Source organism: Aptenodytes forsteri, unplaced genomic scaffold, assembly GCF_000699145.1.
Source record: "Aptenodytes forsteri isolate BGI_AS27 unplaced genomic scaffold, ASM69914v1 Scaffold1, whole genome shotgun sequence".
Taxonomy (NCBI): Eukaryota; Metazoa; Chordata; class Aves; order Sphenisciformes; family Spheniscidae; genus Aptenodytes; species Aptenodytes forsteri.
This window is the reverse complement of record NW_008795035.1, coordinates 438,872-459,842: the sequence shown is the minus strand read 5'-3', so window position 1 is coordinate 459,842 and position 20,971 is coordinate 438,872. Positions and strand designations below refer to the sequence as shown.

Genomic DNA, 20,971 nt, shown 5'->3' with positions numbered 1-20,971 from the left:
ACAATTCAGGAGACTAGTGTGTACATCTACTGCTCTTCAGTACTTTGTCACTAACTCAGCAACCTAACCCTTGAAGACAAAGGATATCGATGGAGGGGAAAGGAAGTGAAAAACCTCTCCAAACCCTTGCACTATTTTAAACTATTTCTTTTAAATACATTGCTATAGTGACCCTGCACAAACTATATTTGGATGCCATTTAAAAATAATGTATTTCACCTTTCAAATTCACTACAATCAACAGTAAGTCATATTTCAAAAGCTTTGCAATACTAAACACCTCTGAAAGCTTTCAGCTTGAGAGCTTTAAGTTACAGATACAAATCTCAAAAGGCAGAAGCAAACAAATGCTTTGAAGAGCTTTTCTTACTAGCTTCTTCCTGTTTCTGTCCCACTTTTATAGTCTGACACATTTTACTGCAGGTTCCTTTATTTTCACAGGCTGGGTCAAGTTGCAGAAAACCAACAGATATGCAAACACATTTATGAACAACAGCTTATAGACTCAGGTCCAAGTTTTTCCAAAACCATGTTTTTAATACTTTATTCTTTTTTGGGTTATGAACATTTTTTTGTGAAATGTTCAAATTATGTTAAAAAATACTGTTGGGTTTTTTTTTTTAAACCAAACAGATTAGTACTGGTCTGACAATGTGTACTTAAAACATGTCATTCACTGTTCACTATTTTCACATTCCACAAATTTCATTTATCCAATCAAATAGCTAATAGTTCACAGAAATACTATAACCTGAAACTTACTGATGTAAAACACAAGCTGAAAACTTATGATAGCAACTAGTCAAGAGTTTGTCAACCAAATGTTTTTCATAGGGGAATGATGATCTGTCAAACCCATGGTTTAAGCAGAAACATATATACACATGCTGACAAAGACAGAATTTCTACTCAAAATGAGAATACCAGACTCACCCAAGAATACCCAATAGTCCATGAATTGACCAAATGCATTTTTCCAGTTCTGACTCTCCAGATTAAAAGTATGAAAATATGTGAGTGTATTTTATTCCACAAAAAAGAAATTCCTTTCACTCTCCCTTAACAGTAAAATAATTGGATATGCCAAAGAACAGGGGTTTAAACTTTATTATCGCATTCCCCAGATGAAGGCCATAGTTGACTGACACTAAAATAATTCTCCTTATAGCCCAATGAATATTTCAGTGCTATATGCAAAGTGGGACAACATTAACAGAAGAAAGCTGGAATCCCCAAATCATTACTAAACCCGTAGTTAGACACTATGCTGCATTGCAAGGAATAAATATACAAGTCCATTCTCCAGCATCAAAGTAGGCAGAACTATGAATATCAGCTGAATACACATTAAGCAAGTGTCCTAGTCACTGGGTAATCTGTTCAAATATGCTTTCTCCTGTTTTTAATTTAAAAGTTTAAAAGCTTTGGAGTTTGTACTGGTGTGCTAATAGAAAGTAAACTTTCACAGGATGGAGAAACATTCATGGCTTTGCTGATAGATAAGCTACTGAAAGGAGATCAGAACGCATTTTCTTTCTCATATTAGTAACTGAATTAGTAAGAGTTGTTTGTACTGCAGTAATACTTAGGAGACCAGGACCCTTAAGCTGTGAAAGCCGTCCTGCTAACTCCTGCAAATGCTGTGGTGAATTAGAATTCAATACGTAGTTTTTTCCCTTGAGCATGCTGTAGTTTTAGCTAAACCAACTGCCCAAACAGGTGTGGCTACATATTGTACTTTTAGAAGGCAAACTGGACAAAATAGCATTTGCTTGGTTTCTTTCAAACTTACAAAGTTTGAAAGGCAAAAGTACATTATTTTAACAGCTCATCATAACAAAGAAAACTCATTCCAACCCTGAATACAGAGTGAATGATGAATAAGGATAAATCATATAACAAGATTTAATGAATGAATGAACACAGATTACGATAGTTCATCCAATTACCAATTATTTGCAAGAGGAAGATGTGAAATGAAGGCTGAATCCTAAGATCATAGGCCAAGTCCTATTCATGCTATGCTTATTACTGGGGAGGGGGGAGGAGGGAGAGGGACAGGGGAACTTCACAGGAAAGGGGCTTTTTCCCTAGGTGGAGAGAGGGAGATAACTTTGCATACACATAACTGGTTTTGAGGCAATAGAGAAAGTATAGCTACATTGAGATAGCAATTTCAGATAGCAAAACTATGCCTTTAATACTCAGACACAAAGATAACATTATCACATGGAAGTACATCATGTATGGAATAATTTTTTTTTTTTTTTTAAATTCTAATCCACTTCTCCCACTAGCGCTGACACAGTAACATTGTCTTGTTGGTTCTACCCACACAGCTTTGATTCTATGTGAAAATGATGGTTCTTGACTGCAGTGGTACATCATTTGCAGTTTTACAGAGGTTAGGAGACAGTACAAAATCCTTTACATATCTCAACTGTTCTTATCTTTATTTATTGAGGATTATCACATGGAAGTACATCATTTATGGAATAAATTTTTTTTTTTTTTTAAATTCTAATCCACTTCTCCCACTAGCGCTGACACAGTAACATTGTCTTGTTGGTTCTACCCACACAGCTTTGATTCTATGTGAAAATGATGGTTCTTGACTGCAGTGGTACATCATTTGCAGTTTTACAGAGGTTAGGAAACAGTACAAAATCCTTTACATATCTCAACTGTTCTTATCTTTATTTATTGAGGAAAAAAATAAAAAGCGAATTATGATTGACATGTCTAAAGTTCCGAAACAGTTCTTGGAAGGTAGGGGAAAAGATAAACTGTGCTATTATGGTACAAAGCCACGATAAGAAAAAAATTTCCTGTCACCAGCAGCAAAGAGGAAAATGTCCAGGTGACTAAAACCTCTGAGGTCTGTGTTGACAAAAATGCAGCAAATACAGTCTAGTTCTGATCAAGTTCCCTAAGAAAGAACACTTTATCCTTCCATAACAGAAAAATTGTGGCTACTTTTCTGTTTATTTTCTGAATGTGTAAGAGATGAAGAACAAAGAAGATACAGCCTCAAAAGTAGGCAAGCGTGCAAGTACAGCCAAGAAAAAGAATTGTGTGTTGTCTCTGTACAGACCCATAGCACTTGCAGTTGCTGCTTAGGAACTCAAGATGAGAATATGGAGCTCAGGAAAACAACAAACAAAAAAAAGCCCCCAAAACACCCACCCCCCAAAAAAATATCCAAGTGCTTTTATCCACATGAGGCCATTGGGAGGCAACAGCCCATGTTAAAGCATCACAAATGGCACCAAACTAAAACTTAGCTACAAGACAGCTATAAATAGGAATACTATTCAGCTCTGGAAAAAGAGGCAATCCAAACCAAACCATGTCAATATACCAAATAAAACATTTCAGAGTCTTTGAATAAAATTCATAACTTTTTTGTAACCAAAATTTATGGCAACGTTTTTTCCTCTGTTTTGTACAAAAATTCACCTATTTCTACAAGAGATGCCAAGTTTTATGGCTTTACATTTCCTGGAGAAAACTTTAAATTATATAGTACAGTTTTCACCAAAAAAATAGTGCATTTTTTCTTGCAACAACTTTAATACTTATAATTTTATGGGAGATATGTTCCAAAGCCAGAATGCGTATGTCTGGGAAAAATGTTTGATTCTGATATGATGACTAACTTCAATTACACAATGTCTTTCCAACAGAGTACTGTAAGACACAATGCAAGCATAAAGTCCTTTCTTGCATGGAAAGTAATTCATGTTCAAGCTGGAATCCTGGAAACAACCTTTCATATAAGAGCTTGTGTCGAATATGGACCAGTAGGCAATGTGATTAGCAGTAGGAGTAACTGAGAAATGTGCGTTTGTCCTGCGGGATGGTGCATATCTCTTGAGATATGCTGAATGCCTAGAGCTTTGTGGAAGATGTACAGATATTTGCAGCATCAGGATCAATAATTTCTGTCCCCCTTCTTGCCTCTGGGCCATAGCATCACCAACACTAAAGTTAATTGTCCCTAAAATGCTAAATACAGACCAACTTAGGTTTGCTGAACAACAAAAGTCTGTGGACAATATCCATTGCCTGATTAGTATGCTCCATTTGGCTTGGTCAAATAATGTCAAGCATGCTATTTTTCCTTTAATGCTGAAAAAGCATTTAGTCAATAAATTTGTTTTGAGTAACATAAATGTTATTTGGGATGGTTCTCACAACATAAGGGCTGATGAGGCATTCATTCCCAGTAGCTGCCATTATTACTGGGGGGGTTATACTTTAGATAGCGTAACTAGGACAGACTGTTCTTGTCTCTCATGTTTTATTTATCTGTGGAGCCAAGGGTTTCACGTTGAAGGAAGTATATTGCTTACAAAGAGTGGAAGTTAAAACAGCACAAATGTGGTAATGCACACCTCAAAATGTGCCTGAAGAGACCTCATTATTCTACTTAGTTTAAACTGCGAGGAAAAGAGTGATCTCTGGAAAAACAGGGTGTGAAGCTGGATAATTCAAAGTTCTTGTTCTGTTGAAAAAAAAAATTTCTTGCATCAGTTTTCCTGCCTGCTAAATAGAAAAATATAAAGATACTTAACTTTGTCCCAATCTCCTGTTGTTCAAAGAATGTCCTATAAAAAAAACTCTAGAGAAAGAATGTAAACTCTATTGCAAAAGTCCATATCTAAGAAAAGTGTTTGTTTCATATTTTTTACTTTTTAACCACTATAAAGGAAGAAAAGACTCATAATAAAAAGGTTCTTACCTTTCACTTTCACCTGTAACTGCTGAAGGTATGTTAATTATCCTGTTGATTAAAGCCATTCTGCTAAATAAGAAGAATACTGTTTCCAATCCCTTTGTTCCATAAACGTTATTCTCGGGTCCATCCTTCTTTCCAGTTTGTCCTTCAGTTGCAGCAAGGTACTTGTTTGATAAATCAAGCACTCTTTTTGAAAACAAGTTGATTACTGCATGTTCTTCTAGCACACCACAATCAGTACATTTCCATCCTGGCAACATTATTGACAGGTGGTTTTCATTTGACACAAGTCCAAAAGAAACAGGACACTGAAGCCTCAAGATATCTAAGTGTCTAACACAAAGATTGTCTATTTCTTTATCTACACCCCATGGTAAGAGACACGACAAAAGCAGTTTAACTGTGTCAGTGGTGATGTTCACATCAATGTTTCCTGATGGCTGCGTTCTAATCTTTCTTGAACTCTTCATTTTTTTCTGTCTTTTCATGCCACCACTTTCTTCCAAAGGCCTAGCTGCATTGTTATCCCTACAGACCTGGTTTGAACAAACAGTATCTACTTGCCCATCCACTGGAGATACGGAGCCAGCAGTTTTATTTCTTTTTAATGTCAGTGGCCTTTTCTCAGTAGTACTTTTGGCTCTTTCTAGAGTGTCATAGATGTGAAATGAATTCGATGACTTTAATCCATTGAGTTGCGATGGCAGCAGAAGTTCCTCAAGTTTTTCCAGATCAAACAAGAGAATATGAAAGTTTGCATTGTTCCATTTTGTCTTAACTGGTAAAATAGTAAAGGGCTGTTGGATGCGGCTGGTATCAGTTAACTGAAAGAAAAATATTAAGTTTCCAAACACAAATCCACAGTATTTTGTAATTTTCAAGATATCAGCATAGAATTGCATATGGAATAGACCAAATCTATTAACTCCATTAAGTTCAACTTAATTATATTTATTTACTTCTTACTAAGGAAAAAAGATTTTCTTCTAAATAGCTTAAGATACACAGAGACATATGCATGTAAATACTATAATACAGGCTGCCTAACATCTTCAATTATACAGCCATGCTGTAGATTGCATACATCTTTGCCAAAACTCTAGGCTGGTATTTCTTCTGCTAGGTCTCATTTCAAGCTGAAAGGCTTTTAAGAAAGTTTTAAAGAATACAGCTTTTTTCAAAAATAAAGCTAGGGAAACAAATCCTATGATGCTGCAAAATTCTTGCAAACCTTGAGAATCTGTATGCCTTGTAGAATTTGAAATATGTCTGAGATAAAGACTATGCCTTTTGCCATTTCAAAACATGCAAAACTATCTTAAAGTTACTTAATTCTGAGTTAAGTCACACATACTTTATCAGCAACAATGAAGAACTTATGTAATTAGATCTCCAGTTACAAAATTAATTACCGTAGATGAAAATAATTGAGAGAAAAAGGCTACAGAGCTACTACAATGTTTGTGAACATCTGACTTCACCTTGTGCCACCCTATTTCCAACCTGGATCTTTCTAAAATTCCCCATGCTTTTTTATCAACTTTACAGGCCATTCACAGCAACGGATTTGCAGAGCATCATTTCCACATATTAGCGTGATAATTGTGCTGGTATGAATACACATCTGATTACTGCTGTTAATAAATACCAAAACATAGTTTACGAATCCTCCTAAAATCTGGCAGAAATGAAGATTTGAGAACAGCTACAGTTACTGACAACTTTAGACTGACATATTAAACTATGATAACAGTAACCTAATGATGATGAACTGTAATACAGTGTCAGCTGAACAACATGAGGAAATGTTCAAAATCATCTTCAAAAAAAGGTTTTTTTAACTCAGTTTTATTCTTGTAGTTTCATTACTTAAATGATAAATCATCATTAAGAACAAAACTTTATATCTTTTAGAATTAGAATTAATTTTTATTTTGCCAGTGTCCTTGGCATAGGGCAGATACTATGCTGTGACAAACTCCAGAGGAGGGGATGTCTTTGGCCACATTAAAAATCAGCTCCTTATACAGATATCACAGGAGAACTTACCCACACAAATGCCCGTCAAAAACAATCTGTCCTGGACATTAGAACCTTAGACAGAATGTAGTCTAAGCATACAGAAAGAATACAATATTTGAGAAGATAAGCTAAGATAAGTGTCTTCTCTATTAGGACATAAACTCTATAGATTAGATACTTTCTAACTAGAACCTGTGGAAAGAAGGAAAGAGCACGAATAAACACAAGAATGAAGAAAAATATAAAGCCATGTGAGTGGAGGACACACGCAGGCAGGAATAAGATCCTAAGGATGAACAAGTCAAGAGGGGCAAATTCCAAAGTCTGTCCTGTAGCCCTCGGGATATTTCTATACACAGAAAACATTCCATACTTGCTTTTCCCCCACTCCCACTTTCCCATGAATACTTCAGGAGAGATGCTCTGTCTTGGCCTTCTGCGCCAGCTAATTTCTGAGAGTCTTTAAGGAGAGGAAACACAGCAAGTTACCTCGGATCCCATATTCCAACCAAGATCCACTTACAAGAGTCAGTTTCCTGCCTTACACATCTGCAAATTCAGAAGAAAAACATTTCACATTCCTGCTGCCCTTTTCCCCATACAACTTTCTGTGCCTGTGTATTCCCAGCATGACAGAATTTTTATGACAGAGCTTCTGCAGGCTTCAGAAAGCAGAAAAACTTACTAGTGGGGGCACAGTAGAATATCAGCCTCTTTTGCTGCTTCCTTACTCCTTTTTTTATTATAAAAGGACTGAACCTACGTACCACCCCATGAAGAGTCTGCAATAATAATGCTACCAGTGACAGTTAATGATGAATATTCAAATTTTAAAAGGATGATCTTAACGTTTCAATAAAACCTATTTTCCTCATCAATTTTAGTTTTTAGCTGCATTTTAAAACATAAAATCTGAAACAATAATTCCTTTTAAGCAAAAAAAAAAAAGGTATTTTGTAAATATTGACTCTGGGCATCATGCATTTTTCAGAAGATTTTTTTTCATAGGAAATGCAATATTATACAGAATCATAGAACTCTCAGAAATGTTTACTGGAAGAAGTGTCTGTAGGTCATCTCATCAAACCTCCTGCTCTACAGACTTTCATGTCTGATATTTTTATGAAACCCCTGGTATTTCAGAATTCATTTTCTGAGGAAAACACCCATGACAAATATGCAATTGTAATTTGGAACAGAAATCCTATTACTTCTGCATGCAACTAAAAAAAACATCTCAGAAACTGAACTACATGACAGAGCTGAATCTTTGAGAATATTCCAATAAATTTCCATTATAAAGACAAAACTCTAAATTTTTGTCTGAGAGAGAGAGACTCCAGATGAGTTACCTTCTTTCAGAGGACTCATCATGCTGCACTACCAAGCGGCATTCCATGAACGTACCAGGAGGATCATCCAATGGTAAAGTTAAGTTATGAGATTGTGACACAACATCTTATATCAGAATCCTGCTGTGTCTATTAAAGAGGTATCTTTTACCTTCAGAGGAACAGCAGACATGAGGGAGCGTCAATTCCTCATTGATGCTTTTGCCCTTTTCTTTCAGCGCTTAAGACCGGTGTGTTTTTATTGTCCCGCGCAAGCCTACGCTCTCAGCACTGTGTTCAGTCTAGCTATTTCACCTTTACAAGCAAGCACGTACAAGCAGAAGGATAGCATCAAGAAGCAACTTTTCAGCCCAGCGATACTTTTGCAAACAATCATGCCAGCTTCCATACCGCAGGTGATACAGACTTTTCTAGATCACTATGTTAGCTTTAATTTTCTTGCGATAATTAGAAATATTCCACTAATGCAAAGAACTGTTTCTGTTGAAAACAGCTGAATCTTAAAAGAAACCATCAAGTGTTAGTAAACAGGGCAACACAGCTGGCTTTAACTTGAATGCAATGAAGATTAACTCATCTTTCTCAAGACCACTCCTTACCTAACTCCTTTTACATTACAATGATTTTATAGGATTAGCTATTTTCAAACTGTTAATATTGTAGTTACGAATAACACAAGGAAAAAATTTGACTCTCTATAACCTATAAGTTATTTGACGATTTAGTTTTGGGTAATAATATAATTTGGTTTTCTATTATTTAGAGAACGATGCTCCCACCAGATGAGGATGCACTCTAAATACATAATCTTATTTAAAGATCTCCATAGGGAGTCATAAGTAAGAGATTATAACTGCTTATTCAGGTTTTCTTTTTATCCCTTTCCTTTTTATAAAATAATACATTGTAGTTAAGCACTAGGATTATTTTAATCTTTAATTATGCTGTTTCCTAATACATAGGGAGAACCCCATGGAATGCAAACACTGGAATTCACAAGCTAGCTTTGACATTAATAAAAGCTATTATTATTCGGCCTATCATTTTCATTTTCTCTGTTCTATACATTTATATTTGGTTGATTAACATTTAGAAACCTTTAGGAAAATCACCAAACAAAGGAAAAATACTGTGACAATGCCAATCTGTTGAGGCATCTGGTGATGCTACTGTGTGTGAAGCCACAATAAATGTTTATTGGCAATATGAAAGCTTATTGACATTGATCCTAAAAGCATCTACCAAGTTATCTTAGCTCTCTGCCATAGGCATTTCATTGCAATGAAAGAAGGTGGACATCTAAAGCTTTAGACATAAAACACTATTCAGGAAATACGGACAAGCTATTCTCTGTAACAGAAGATGACAGAAAATGGAAGGAAACCCATAAAACTAACTATGAACTAGGGAGCTGGGAATAGCATTTCATGATGGATATTGAAAAGCAGATTAACAGATATTTACATTCTGTACTGTGCCTTTCCTGAAGTTCCAGAAGTATTTCACAAAAATAAATCCTACTACATTCAGATAAATATAGCCATTATCTTTAATTCTTTTTCAAATGTACACATTAAGAGTTTAGTAACTCAGTGTCAAAAAACAGGCTAATAACAATAGCAATAACAAAGCATAACTTGTCTCTGAACCACACAGTCCAACTTTGAGGCCTCCCTGTTGCAAACACACAGGCTTCAGTAATGAGAACATCCCCTTTTTCCTTCTTCTCTGACAATTTTTGCTCAACTCAGACTCAGTTATCACAGGATTGTCTTTCAAACCCAAACTACTTAAGCGGATAGTACTGTATATATCCAAGTATCAAGCCATTCAAGCCTTACTATTCTCCCAGTGAATTTCAAATGATCATGTCAAAAAAGAGTTAATTTAGTAATATAGAGGCTTCCTTTAATTCTGCAAGTTAAATGACCACCACACTATGATGTACTGAACACAACCTACAGATTTTCATAATCATCATTTTGAAAGACACTACAGAGGCATCTTCTCTAGCTTACCACTGCTAGTTTTAAATTTTATTTTTGACATGGCCAGCTTTCTGATTCCCTATTTACAGGTCTCCCCTGACCACCAATGTTCCATCTACTTTTACTATTTAGCTGAAAAACTGGGAAGATTTTTTTTAATTATTTATTTTTAAAATCTTCTGGAAGCTAATACAGAGAGGGCAAACTGTATGACTTTTCACAGCTTCAGTAATTTCATCCAAATTTTCAAAGCTGATCTTTGTCCTCTTTGTTGTTGTCCAAGCATATGAATCCAAAATAACTATAAATGTTAAGGTTCCCTGCTGTAGTTCAGTTGTGGAAATTAGCAGAATATGCTACCTCTTTTTGTGCATCACCAGCAGTAAGTCTAACAAGGAGTTACTCTAAAGGAAGTGTATGTTAGTCAAGAGAGAAAACTTTAGTAATAAGAAAAGTCATTGTAAATGTAAAAATTGTCATGCTGAAGGCTAAAACCAGGTGTTTATTATCATGATACAGCTTACCACTTATTTTTGTTGGAAACTGAGAAGTAGGAAGCACTTTTTAAATTTTAGTTTGCGTATGCATGCATTATCTCAAAAGTAATCTAATAGCACCATCAGCCATTTCAGTTAAAATATTAGCAGTCCCTAACAAAAACTGATGAATAAGTATCTCATGAAGCTTCTATAACTATTACATCTTAAACACTTCCAAATCCCAAATTAAAATAGCCTACTTTTTAATTTTTTTTTTTTTTTTAGAATTAACAAATCACTGTTTGAAGCTGAACACTTTAGTAATGAGGCTAGACCTCCTTTATTCAAAATAAAGCCATTTGTGTGCTGACAACATTCCTGCTTAACAACTGGAACTTAGAATATTTTTACTGCTTGGAGAGATCTGCATTGCTTGATAAGGCTCCCTACAAGGCCTTCACCTGTAAGCTTTAAAGAAGCAAGAAGTCTGGCTACAGACCAAAATTATATCCTGAGACTCATGAACTTCTTGTGCATTATCTCTGACCCACAGCAGAACAAGCTTTCTACATCTAGGAAAGAGCAGGATTCAGGGAGGCTTTGAAATGGCAAGCTATATTCCACGCAAGCCAACTATCACCTCTGTAATAGCTTCCTAGTTTGCCACTGAAGATGTTTGAGCCAGGACAAGACAAGAGCTAGAATAGAATAGACTATTTCAGTTGGAAGGGACCTACAACCATCATCTAGTCCTACTGCCTGACCCGTTCAGGGCTGACCAAGTTAAAGCATGTTATTAAAGGCATTGCCCAAACGCCTCATAAACACTGACAGGCTTGGGGCATCGACCACCTCTCCAGGACGACTGTTCCAGTGTTTGACCACCCTCTCGGTAAAGAAATGCTTCCCAATGTCCAGTCTAAACTTCCCCTGGTGCAGCTTTGAATCATTCCCATGCGTCCTATCACTGGATACCAGGGAGAAGAACTCAATACCTCCCTCTCCCTTTCCCCTCCTCAGGAAGCTGTAGAGAGCAGTGAGGTCGCCCCTCAGCCTCCTTTTCTCCAAACTAGAGAAGCCCAGAGTCCTTAGCTGCTCCTTATAGGATATTCCTCCCAGCCCTTTCACCAGCTTTGTTGCCCTCCTCTGGAGGCATTCAAGGACCTTCACATCCTTCTTAAAGGATGGAGCAACAAACTTTGAAGACTCACTTTAATTGACTTCTTCTGGCATGGAATCCATTCCTGCTCCACAACTTACAAGCCTATGCTTCTACCTCTTTTCTTCTCCCTTTACACATCTTTACCAAACCACCTTTGCACCCAAGGAAAAATTTGCCCATGACTATGGGAAGGGGGAGGCGGGGGCTATCCTTACTGTGGCCCCCAAATACATAAATACATGCCATTATCTTTAACAGGTTTAAGACAGACATACCACATAAAAATTTCATGGGAAGTACAATTCAAGTGTTATTTTACGTAGCTGCCTTCTCATCTCTAAAGGCTTTTTTCCACTGGGATCCAACTTGTTCTAGGAATGTTATTCCACTTAAAATACACACTTCCATTAGCTGGCAGGGATTCCCGTACTGTTTCAGCTCCTCATATATATGTACTTTCTCCACACACCAGCTTTCTTTACCAGATGCATTTTATTGTGTGTTTTGTGCTAAAAACAGATTTGACAAGAATGGTCTTGACGTTCATTTTACATAACGGAAATAAAGTGGCAAAATCACATGGTACATTTTTAGAAGGCAAGCCAGACTCAAAATATACTTAGACATCACTTTGATACCACTGAAAAGAAATTGCTCAGTTCTCACAGCGTGGGTAGTATCAACTTCTACGTACAACAAGTCCTGAAGTATTAAACATGACTTTTTCTTTTTCTTTTTCTTTTGGCCTTCTTTATCCATTGTGCTCTCAATTTATCCCAAACATAACAGGATAAAAGTGACAGAAAATTGGCCCCAAAGTTCCCAGTGCCTGCAGAATGAATCATGCTGCATAAAGCATAAACATGAGCTATTCTGCTGATTCTAATCAGTTTTTTAAAATTATGTAATATTCAAGAAGTTTGTGTTCCTTTGAGCTTTCTCTTGTGAGAGAGTATATTTTGATCCATTAACATTAATCAAGTCAGAAAAAGGATCAGTCCCCTCCTTTATCCACTACTTGCTGCCCGCAAAGGCTCAAGAAAATGTTAGCCAGAAATTGAACAACTTATTTTTAGGTGAAATTTTAGATGGATTTGGGGGGATGGGGATGAGCTTAATTGAAGTATTTCAAAGGAGAATTGGAAGATTCTTTCATTAACAGAAGCTGCACTGCCTCTGAATTTTTTGTAGTGGGGGATTTTCCTCTCTCTTATTTGTCCAAGTTTCTTTGGCAGATTTATACTTCTCTGTTTTGACAGTCATTAGACTATTGGCTCTTAATGCAGGCCGAATACAACAGCGCACATAAGTACATGATAAAAGTCTGTCAGATAAGCAAGACCGCAAAGGCTCAAGAAAATGTTAGCCAGAAATTGAACAACTTATTTTTAGGTGAAATTTTAGATGGATTTGGGGGGATGGGGATGAGCTTAATTGAAGTATTGTCAAAGGAGATTGGAAGATTCTTTCATTAACAGAAGCTGCACTGCCTCTGAATTTTTTGTAGTGGGGGATTTTCCTCTCTCTTATTTGTCCAAGTTTCTTTGGCAGATTTATACTTCTCTGTTTTGACAGTCATTAGACTATTGGCTCTTAATGCAGGCCGAATACAACAGCGCACATAAGTACATGATAAAAGTCTGTCAGATAAGCAAGACTTCCTCTTTCAAAGAGTAATCAGTTCATTATTAAGTATACTTACTATAAAGAAATCTGCTAATTTAATCAGCAAAATAACACCATCCTACTGTCTGCTCATGTGTATTCAATGAAGACATCCTGCAAACAAAGTACATGTACTTCACCCTTTCAAACAGGTATTTTTAAGCAAAACCCAATACGGAATCATTAAAACCACTGCATCTTACAGTCCTTAAGAAGTTTCTCAATATGATAATTTCTGAAATATCACAATGAAGTTTGAGAATACAATATCAATATGCTTCTTTCAGTGAAATTAACACTTTTGTCATCTGTCTTTGCTGTAATCTGACTTTTAATCACTCTACAAAGACAATAGAAACTTTAAAGAGCATTTACACGTTTGAATCACTGTTCATTACTTCTGTGGCAATCAATAACATTGACAATAAACAGGATTATTTGTTTTTTAAAAACTAAAACGTGAAGTACCTCAGTTACAGAAATGAAAGAGGAGGGTGAGGCAGTAGAATTTGCCAGCCAAAATGCATTGAGGGCTAAGAATTTCTGTGTCTTGATCATGCCAGTCACTGGGATGTCAACAGGAGTTCAGAGCTCCTAACTTTTCTCAGAAACATCTCATCATTGGTCTGGCTCTAAGCTCACAAAAAATAAGCATGTCACACAGCTGCTTGTAAAAGTTATTCAGCTACTCCTACCCTGTCTCTTACATTTGTACTTCATGGAGCTGGGAGAACTGTTTTAACTGAAGCATGGCTACCACACATAGGGGTCTTAAACATTAACTTACATTGCCAATGACGGCTCTATTCTATTCTCCATGATGCTTTATCCTTGATGGTAGGAAGCAATAAGTGGTTTGGTTTTGTTTGTTTTGGGTTTGCAGGGTTTTTTTGAATACAGAATAGCTTAGTAAATGTCTTTACCTGCATAGGCATTTTTTTCTCTTTAACCTTTTTAAAGAAAATAGTAGCACTACATATAATATACACAAGAGAAAATTATGTTTTGAGGACATGTTTGCAGGTGCTCTCACGCATAGTTTTGCAAAATAGGAAACTTGTAATTGTCTCAGAAAACAAATACATAAACAATACACAAAATGGCTGGCACAGTGTAAATTAAAGCATTAAATTCATTTCTAAATCCTCTGAGCCCTCGGTTGCTAGAGATGGTAGTCGATAGTAGTAAAAAAAATTGCCTCCTTGAAATGTGCTTGGTGGACAGCAGCTTGATGATTGGCAGCACAAATAGAAGACAAACGAGAAAGCCTTCAATCTGCAGCTGATGCACAGGAAGAACATGGGGAGCTGAGTTTACAATAGAGAAAACATTACCAAGCTAATGGCACAGGCAATCATTTGACCACCATGCATCTCTGATAGCAGCAGGGCATCCATTTTCAGTTAAGTGTTAGAGTACCTTTTTGCTTTCTGACCACTGCAGGGGTAAAACAACCTAGTGCGTGAAACCCACTGACTGGTAATAAATTACTATATTGGATACTTTTTGTTTTCTTTCAGCAATGACTTTACTGTGTATTCCTGCTATCATTACCAATTAAAGTGGAGATCGCGTTAGCAAGCTATATCTAACTGTATATCAGTCCCCATGCTCCAATTGCTTTGGCAAGTATCACAGGGTCAAGAGGCTCCTTTGACCTTTATCAGCTAAGTCTCTCTGACCACTCACTATTTGAGGCAATCTCAGCTGAACAGATGGACACTTTTGCAGACTCTATAAAGCTTAGAATATAAAGATAAATGAAATTGTGTTTGGGGCTTCAAACTGGTTTATGAGCATAAAATATTGTTAGCAAGTTCCACGAAAATCTCAGATTTCAAATAGCACATCTTAAACCTATACCATGAACACAACACCTCTTTATCTACTAGAAAATTGTATTTCTTTGTTGTAGCTTCTACAGATAAAACTAAAAACTTGATAGAAACTTACATGTCTAGTTAGTACAAAGTCACTTCTGAATATCGAAAGCCTAATTTAATTACTTTAATCATTGAAAGACAAGCAAGAAGAAAATTTAATAGGGCCTTTTACCATGACAGTCAGTTAGAGCAGCATACAGCACACAATAAAACAGATCATTCAGTGGAAGAATACTAAAACAGTTGGATACTACAGAGCATTCAGAGAAGGCCTGGACCTTCATTTCACTATCTTAAGTTTCTTAAAATCCCTTACTCTTTAATACTGCACCAAAATTTTAGTCATACTACATAAGAGAAAGCTTCAAATTCCCTAGGTGATGCTTGAATAACTGGTAATAATTAGACATAAAGAGTCTTGCAATCATATTTATGTATTTGTAACTGAAAAACAATCTATTGTTCAACAGTAACATTGAATGGTCTTTTGTTTGAGCTAAATCACATCAGCAAAGCTGCCTTATTAAGTTCATAATCTTTAGAAACAAATGTTATTGTTATAACCACGACAGTTATACAGGCTTAACTAGATTTAGTGTTGAAAATTTCTTAAGTTGGATAAAACCATGGGGGTTTTGGGTTTTTTTTTGGTTTGGGTTTTTTTTTTTTTAAGCCTAGCTTGATTTTCAGAAGAATAAATTCCCAAGAGGTAAAATTCTGATCTATATCTTTCTGCAGGATGTCATGGATGTTTCACAGGAATACTGCCCCAAAACATTTTTTAGTCCTTCATTCTAATATCATCCCAATTCAACCAACAATTCAAAACAGTCTTACTAACAATGAACCCACTGTCATTTGCAAATACACAGCTATTGTCTTTTCTTGCTCAGCTAAAAGGACGAACAATCCAGTGTATGTGCAAAGATGCATTTAGTTAACAATAGTTACAAACAGCAGGTATGTAATTGAAATAGCTCTTAAACATACACCATATGCCATCTCTAAAAGAATCCGCATAGGAAGAAAGGATGCAAGTTATCAGCTACACTTTCATCTCCACGCAAAGACCATATGCACCTTCTAATCCAATATCGCTCCTACCAGCAACCCACACATGGACATTCCTATGTCTAACTCTGCCTACCTCCTGGAGCTTCGAATTTAGGGAGCGCATGAACAGTTTCTGTCACTAAAAGGATCCATGGCCTCCCAAAGTGGGCAGACAGGTCAGGCCTACCCTCTCCAAAGCAATGCTGGCCTTATGCATAGGGTGAGGATCATATATAGTAAAGCTGTTAGTATACCAAGGTCATTCATATTCCTTACCCTCAGACACTAGTCATAGGACAGAGGATCCTCTTGAGGGGGGCATTCAGAACTTTTTTTCTTATTAATTTTCCCTTTTTAAACCCCAGTATATAAAAGAACTCATATATAAAGAACTAAGTGTAAAAAGCCTGGAGTCAATAGTGGTGCCCCAGTTTGCTTTCACATGCAATCTATGCTTGACCTGAGGCTTCATCATTTGGACAACGCAGTCCCAAAGGTGTCAATTCGTAATAAGTTTTCCCACATGAACTAGTTTATTTAAACTGCTTTGAACTTGCCTTACATTACTTTTATTATATTATTCATTACAATTCTGGTCATATTACTGAGGATGCCCAGATCCTCCTAAGGATCCATTTCCCACACAGAAAAGGCTACCATATTTTTTGAGCTTACATCACCAATGTTTGTTTATCAATTTAAATGCAACACAAGCAGAGTCAACCTCCTTCCCTCCAACACTATTATCTCTCTTTTTTTACTCCCAGTGGAGAGCGTTACTATCTTTGCAGCACTTTGAACAGTAATTCTGGCATCGCTCCTGATGAGTCTGTGGCACAATGTAAGTAATTAAGCCAAGGAGTCTTCAAAGCTCAAGCTGTGCGATGAATAGACTAAGCGACTGGATAACCCCCCCCTTTTTATCATGTATGGAAGACCACCATCAGGCAGATTGTTGGCCAGATGGATCTACTGGGCACAACGAATTTTTAATTGTTCAGAGAGAATTGCTAACACATCTATTGCTCAATGTAGAGACCTGGTATGAAAACTAAGTGTTTCTCATATTTTGTTTTCATGTCCACACTGTCTGTCTTGTCTTTCTATCACAAATACTGAACTTAAATTTTCCATTGGATTTAATGCAAGTGTACATATAAAAGTGATCCTGGAGACAAATCATAACATGATATCAAAGAATAACTGGTAAGTAAAGCTAATATACAGAATATTCTTCACATTAGTTTTCAACAGCAGGAAACAATACAGCAAACATACAAAATATTCTTCACATTAGCTTTCAACAGCAGGAAACAAGTCTACATTTTGTTTTTCAGAAAAATATTTGAAGAAATATATATGATATATAGACAACTTTGTACAGACAACTTTTGCTTTGCTCTACAATTCATATCACTACCTGTCTGAGCACAGTCTATCACAAAGGCAATTCTAAACACAATACCTTTAACAAAGTCTCTTCTAACATTTTTATTACAGAAAAAAATATAAAAATGAACTGGAGATCCACCCATCTCAAAATAAGATCCGTCTTTGACACAGACAGTGCCTGCACCATGAAAAGTTTAGATGGAAGGGAAGGATATTTTTAATTGAAGTCTTATTAATTTATATACTCAATATTTAAATACTCTATCTTAATATATTAACTTATCTTGAATGTAGAAGTAAATTCCCTAACCATATCTTTAGAAATATATAGGGATCAGCGATGGGTGGTAGCCAAAACATTTTCAGCCTTGCTTAGCACTTAGGAAGAAAAGCCATAAGATGGAACATCCCCCACGTTTCCTAGATCATCAACTGGACAAACAAGGCTACAGCAATCCACAAAACACAGACTACTGACTTATGGATCTAGGAATTATTATACTGAACAATTTACTGGATGAATGAACATCCAAATATCTGTGAGAATAATGCTGAACACAGAGATACTGCCAACATGACCTTAGAAGGAGGGTAAAAGCATGAGAATATTGCTTTGTCCTAAGAAGGATTGATGTATATAAAAATTAAGTTACCAACCCATGGCTGGCTGCTGACTCCAACTGAAATAACGTATTTGCCCAGGGCTGCTCTGATAGTGCATTTCCCATATTGGATTATAACAGTCCCACCCATAAAATTTATCTGCGTAAAAAGTACTAGATCAAATCATAAGCGAGTGACTTTCTACTACAGAAAAAGAACAAAAGAAATCATGGGATTAAATTCTTAAACATTAAAATCCTGTCTACCCTAGAAAATGTCGTTCTTGAAAACTCAGGAATATGCAAGCTGGACGTTCTTCAGATCCCGTATCATTCTAGGATGTATCAGGACAGCAGAAAATCTCTGTATCCATACATTTCATACTGCTCTTTCCTTGAGAGCTATTCAGTCTTACTGAAGGCAGTAGAACTGCATAGGCTTCCAAGAGGACAATATTTGCAAACATTCTCAGACATATCTGGTTGGCTGATTCATCCTTTCCCATAAGTATTGCGAGAACCAAATCTGGCCACCAGAACAAATTAAGGTTTGAGTATTGATATGTAGAAAAACATGTCAAGAGAATGGAAATGTAACTACTGCTGTGGCTTTGTTTGTTTTAAATTGAACCACAGTTTAGCTTAGTATTTTATTTCTGCTATGTAACTGAAACAAGAGATTCAATTAGTTATCAGAATGAAGCTAGCAGATAGCAAGTCTTTCTTTTGCAGAGGTTTGGCATTGGCAAGTCCTAGTTCTATAATTGCATTTAAGGTGCCAATGTATTTCTGAAAAAGCCACTGCTCTTTTTTTTTTAGTAGGTGTGTGAGGCAGAAACCTAGGAAAGTCTCACAGATCTGAATTCCTGTTGATACTTTTCTTCACTAAAACAATACTAATTAAACTATAAGAGGCCAGGAACTTAATGTTTAGAATAGAAAAGATGATTATCACAACTGTAAAGATTCCACCATCCTCCTGTCATGAATGGTGAAGAATTCTCAAGAACATCACTGGACAATGTGAAAATATAAAGGTTATAACAAAGATGTAATTTATTTTAGAATTATTAGAATTAGGTAGAGCACTTACAAGGAAAATTAATTAGGCTGATCTACAGAAGAAATCGCATCTTAGGGACTAGAAAGTAGTAAAGGTCAAATGTGAGACAGGAAAATTCAAACTGTATATGACTCCACACCCGGAACTAAAAGAAACAATCATAAGCGGAGAGTAAGTTACAATGAACAGCTCTTCAGTAGGATAGAAACATACTGTTTCTATCCATAAAGATATATTCCTAAAAAAAACAAGCACAAACTTTGCTACAGTTCCCAAGGACAGAGAAGGGAATTGCAGCATGACAGCTGAGGTATGGGAGAGGAAGACAGCAACAGCTAGGTTAGCTTCAATAAATGGTCCTTCAATGTGAAATACTTCACAAGGACTACTGATATTGACCTTAGAATTATTTCTAGTAGGACACTGTAGCACCTGCTTTAGCTTTAGCACAGGGTCCAATTAGTTGTCTAGGCAGGGAAAACAAAAATTTTAAGTCAGTCACCTTCAGTATAACAACAGAGAAAAAAGTTTGTAGAAGTATATAGAAACAGTGTTGGAAGCATTGAAATAAATAGTTAAGACATATTCTCACATTTCTGTCAGCCTGTGGTACTTACTATCCACATGTGCAAGAGTAAAATGTGCTACAGTATCACAAGGGCAGCTTTTTGCTTTCATTTTGCTTTGAGGTAAATAATGAAGAAAACACTGAAATCAACAAATTCTTGACTTGGTGGACCAATTCAGAAAACTGCAGTAACTTTCAGCAAAGCTGACACGTGGCCCAAGCTATCGATATCTCTCAGGATCATGATGCCTTTTTAACTTGTATCAATTTAGTCTCATAACTCTAAAGTTATTACTTCACTGTAGTTATGTTGCTACCTTAGTCCCTTGATAAAGTACTTAATTGTGAAATTCCACAGGAAATGTAGTACTGAAATGCTTTGCATCTGAGTTACAGGAAATATATATACACACACACAGACCCCTCTGTTTCTTCACTCATTTTCCTATTACACTTAATTAATATACTACTAAATATAGCTTCTGAACACCAGTCCCAGTAAAAAAAAAAAATAGAAATACCCTGGCAGCAACAACATAAAGGTTGCCAACTTTAAGGAGAAGCATTCTACTACTTTGTTCTACTTTGTTTTTAATAATCCACTTCATACAAATGATCAAGATCTGTAATTCCTCATAATAATACTCTAAATATTACAAAAGGAAAGAAATAAAAGGAATCCATGTCTAACATACCATTGCTTATGGTACCACTCCTGATTTTGTATTTGATAAGTATTATTTGGTATTTGTGCTTGAAGCTTGTTTCCATTTTTCTATCAACTTTTCCATCAGTAAGATTTAGCTAGTAGTGATTTTCCAGGCTTCCAATAACAATTTTATTTTCAAATTGCCTCCTTTACTGTTCTAAAACAACTAATTGCTTTTGTCCTACAGTCTTCATTTGTCTTTTATTTATTCTGTGCAGCAACATAACAAAGTAGATATTTCTTTTATTATTTATAACTTCTGTACATTCTTGTTTTAAGCAAACAAAAAATA

At 36.1% G+C, this 20,971-nt stretch overlaps 1 protein-coding gene across 1 annotated transcript in view; it reads right to left on the bottom strand.

Annotated features, from left to right (window-relative positions):
• WDR72 (WD repeat domain 72) overlaps positions 1-20,971 on the bottom strand; it is a 115,917-nt gene that overhangs the window by 52,994 nt on the left and 41,952 nt on the right. Inside the window, exon 14 of the mRNA XM_009276464.1 lies at positions 4,745-5,565. Coding sequence (XP_009274739.1) covers positions 4,745-5,565 — 821 coding nt within the window. The remainder of the gene's footprint in view (positions 1-4,744; positions 5,566-20,971) is intronic.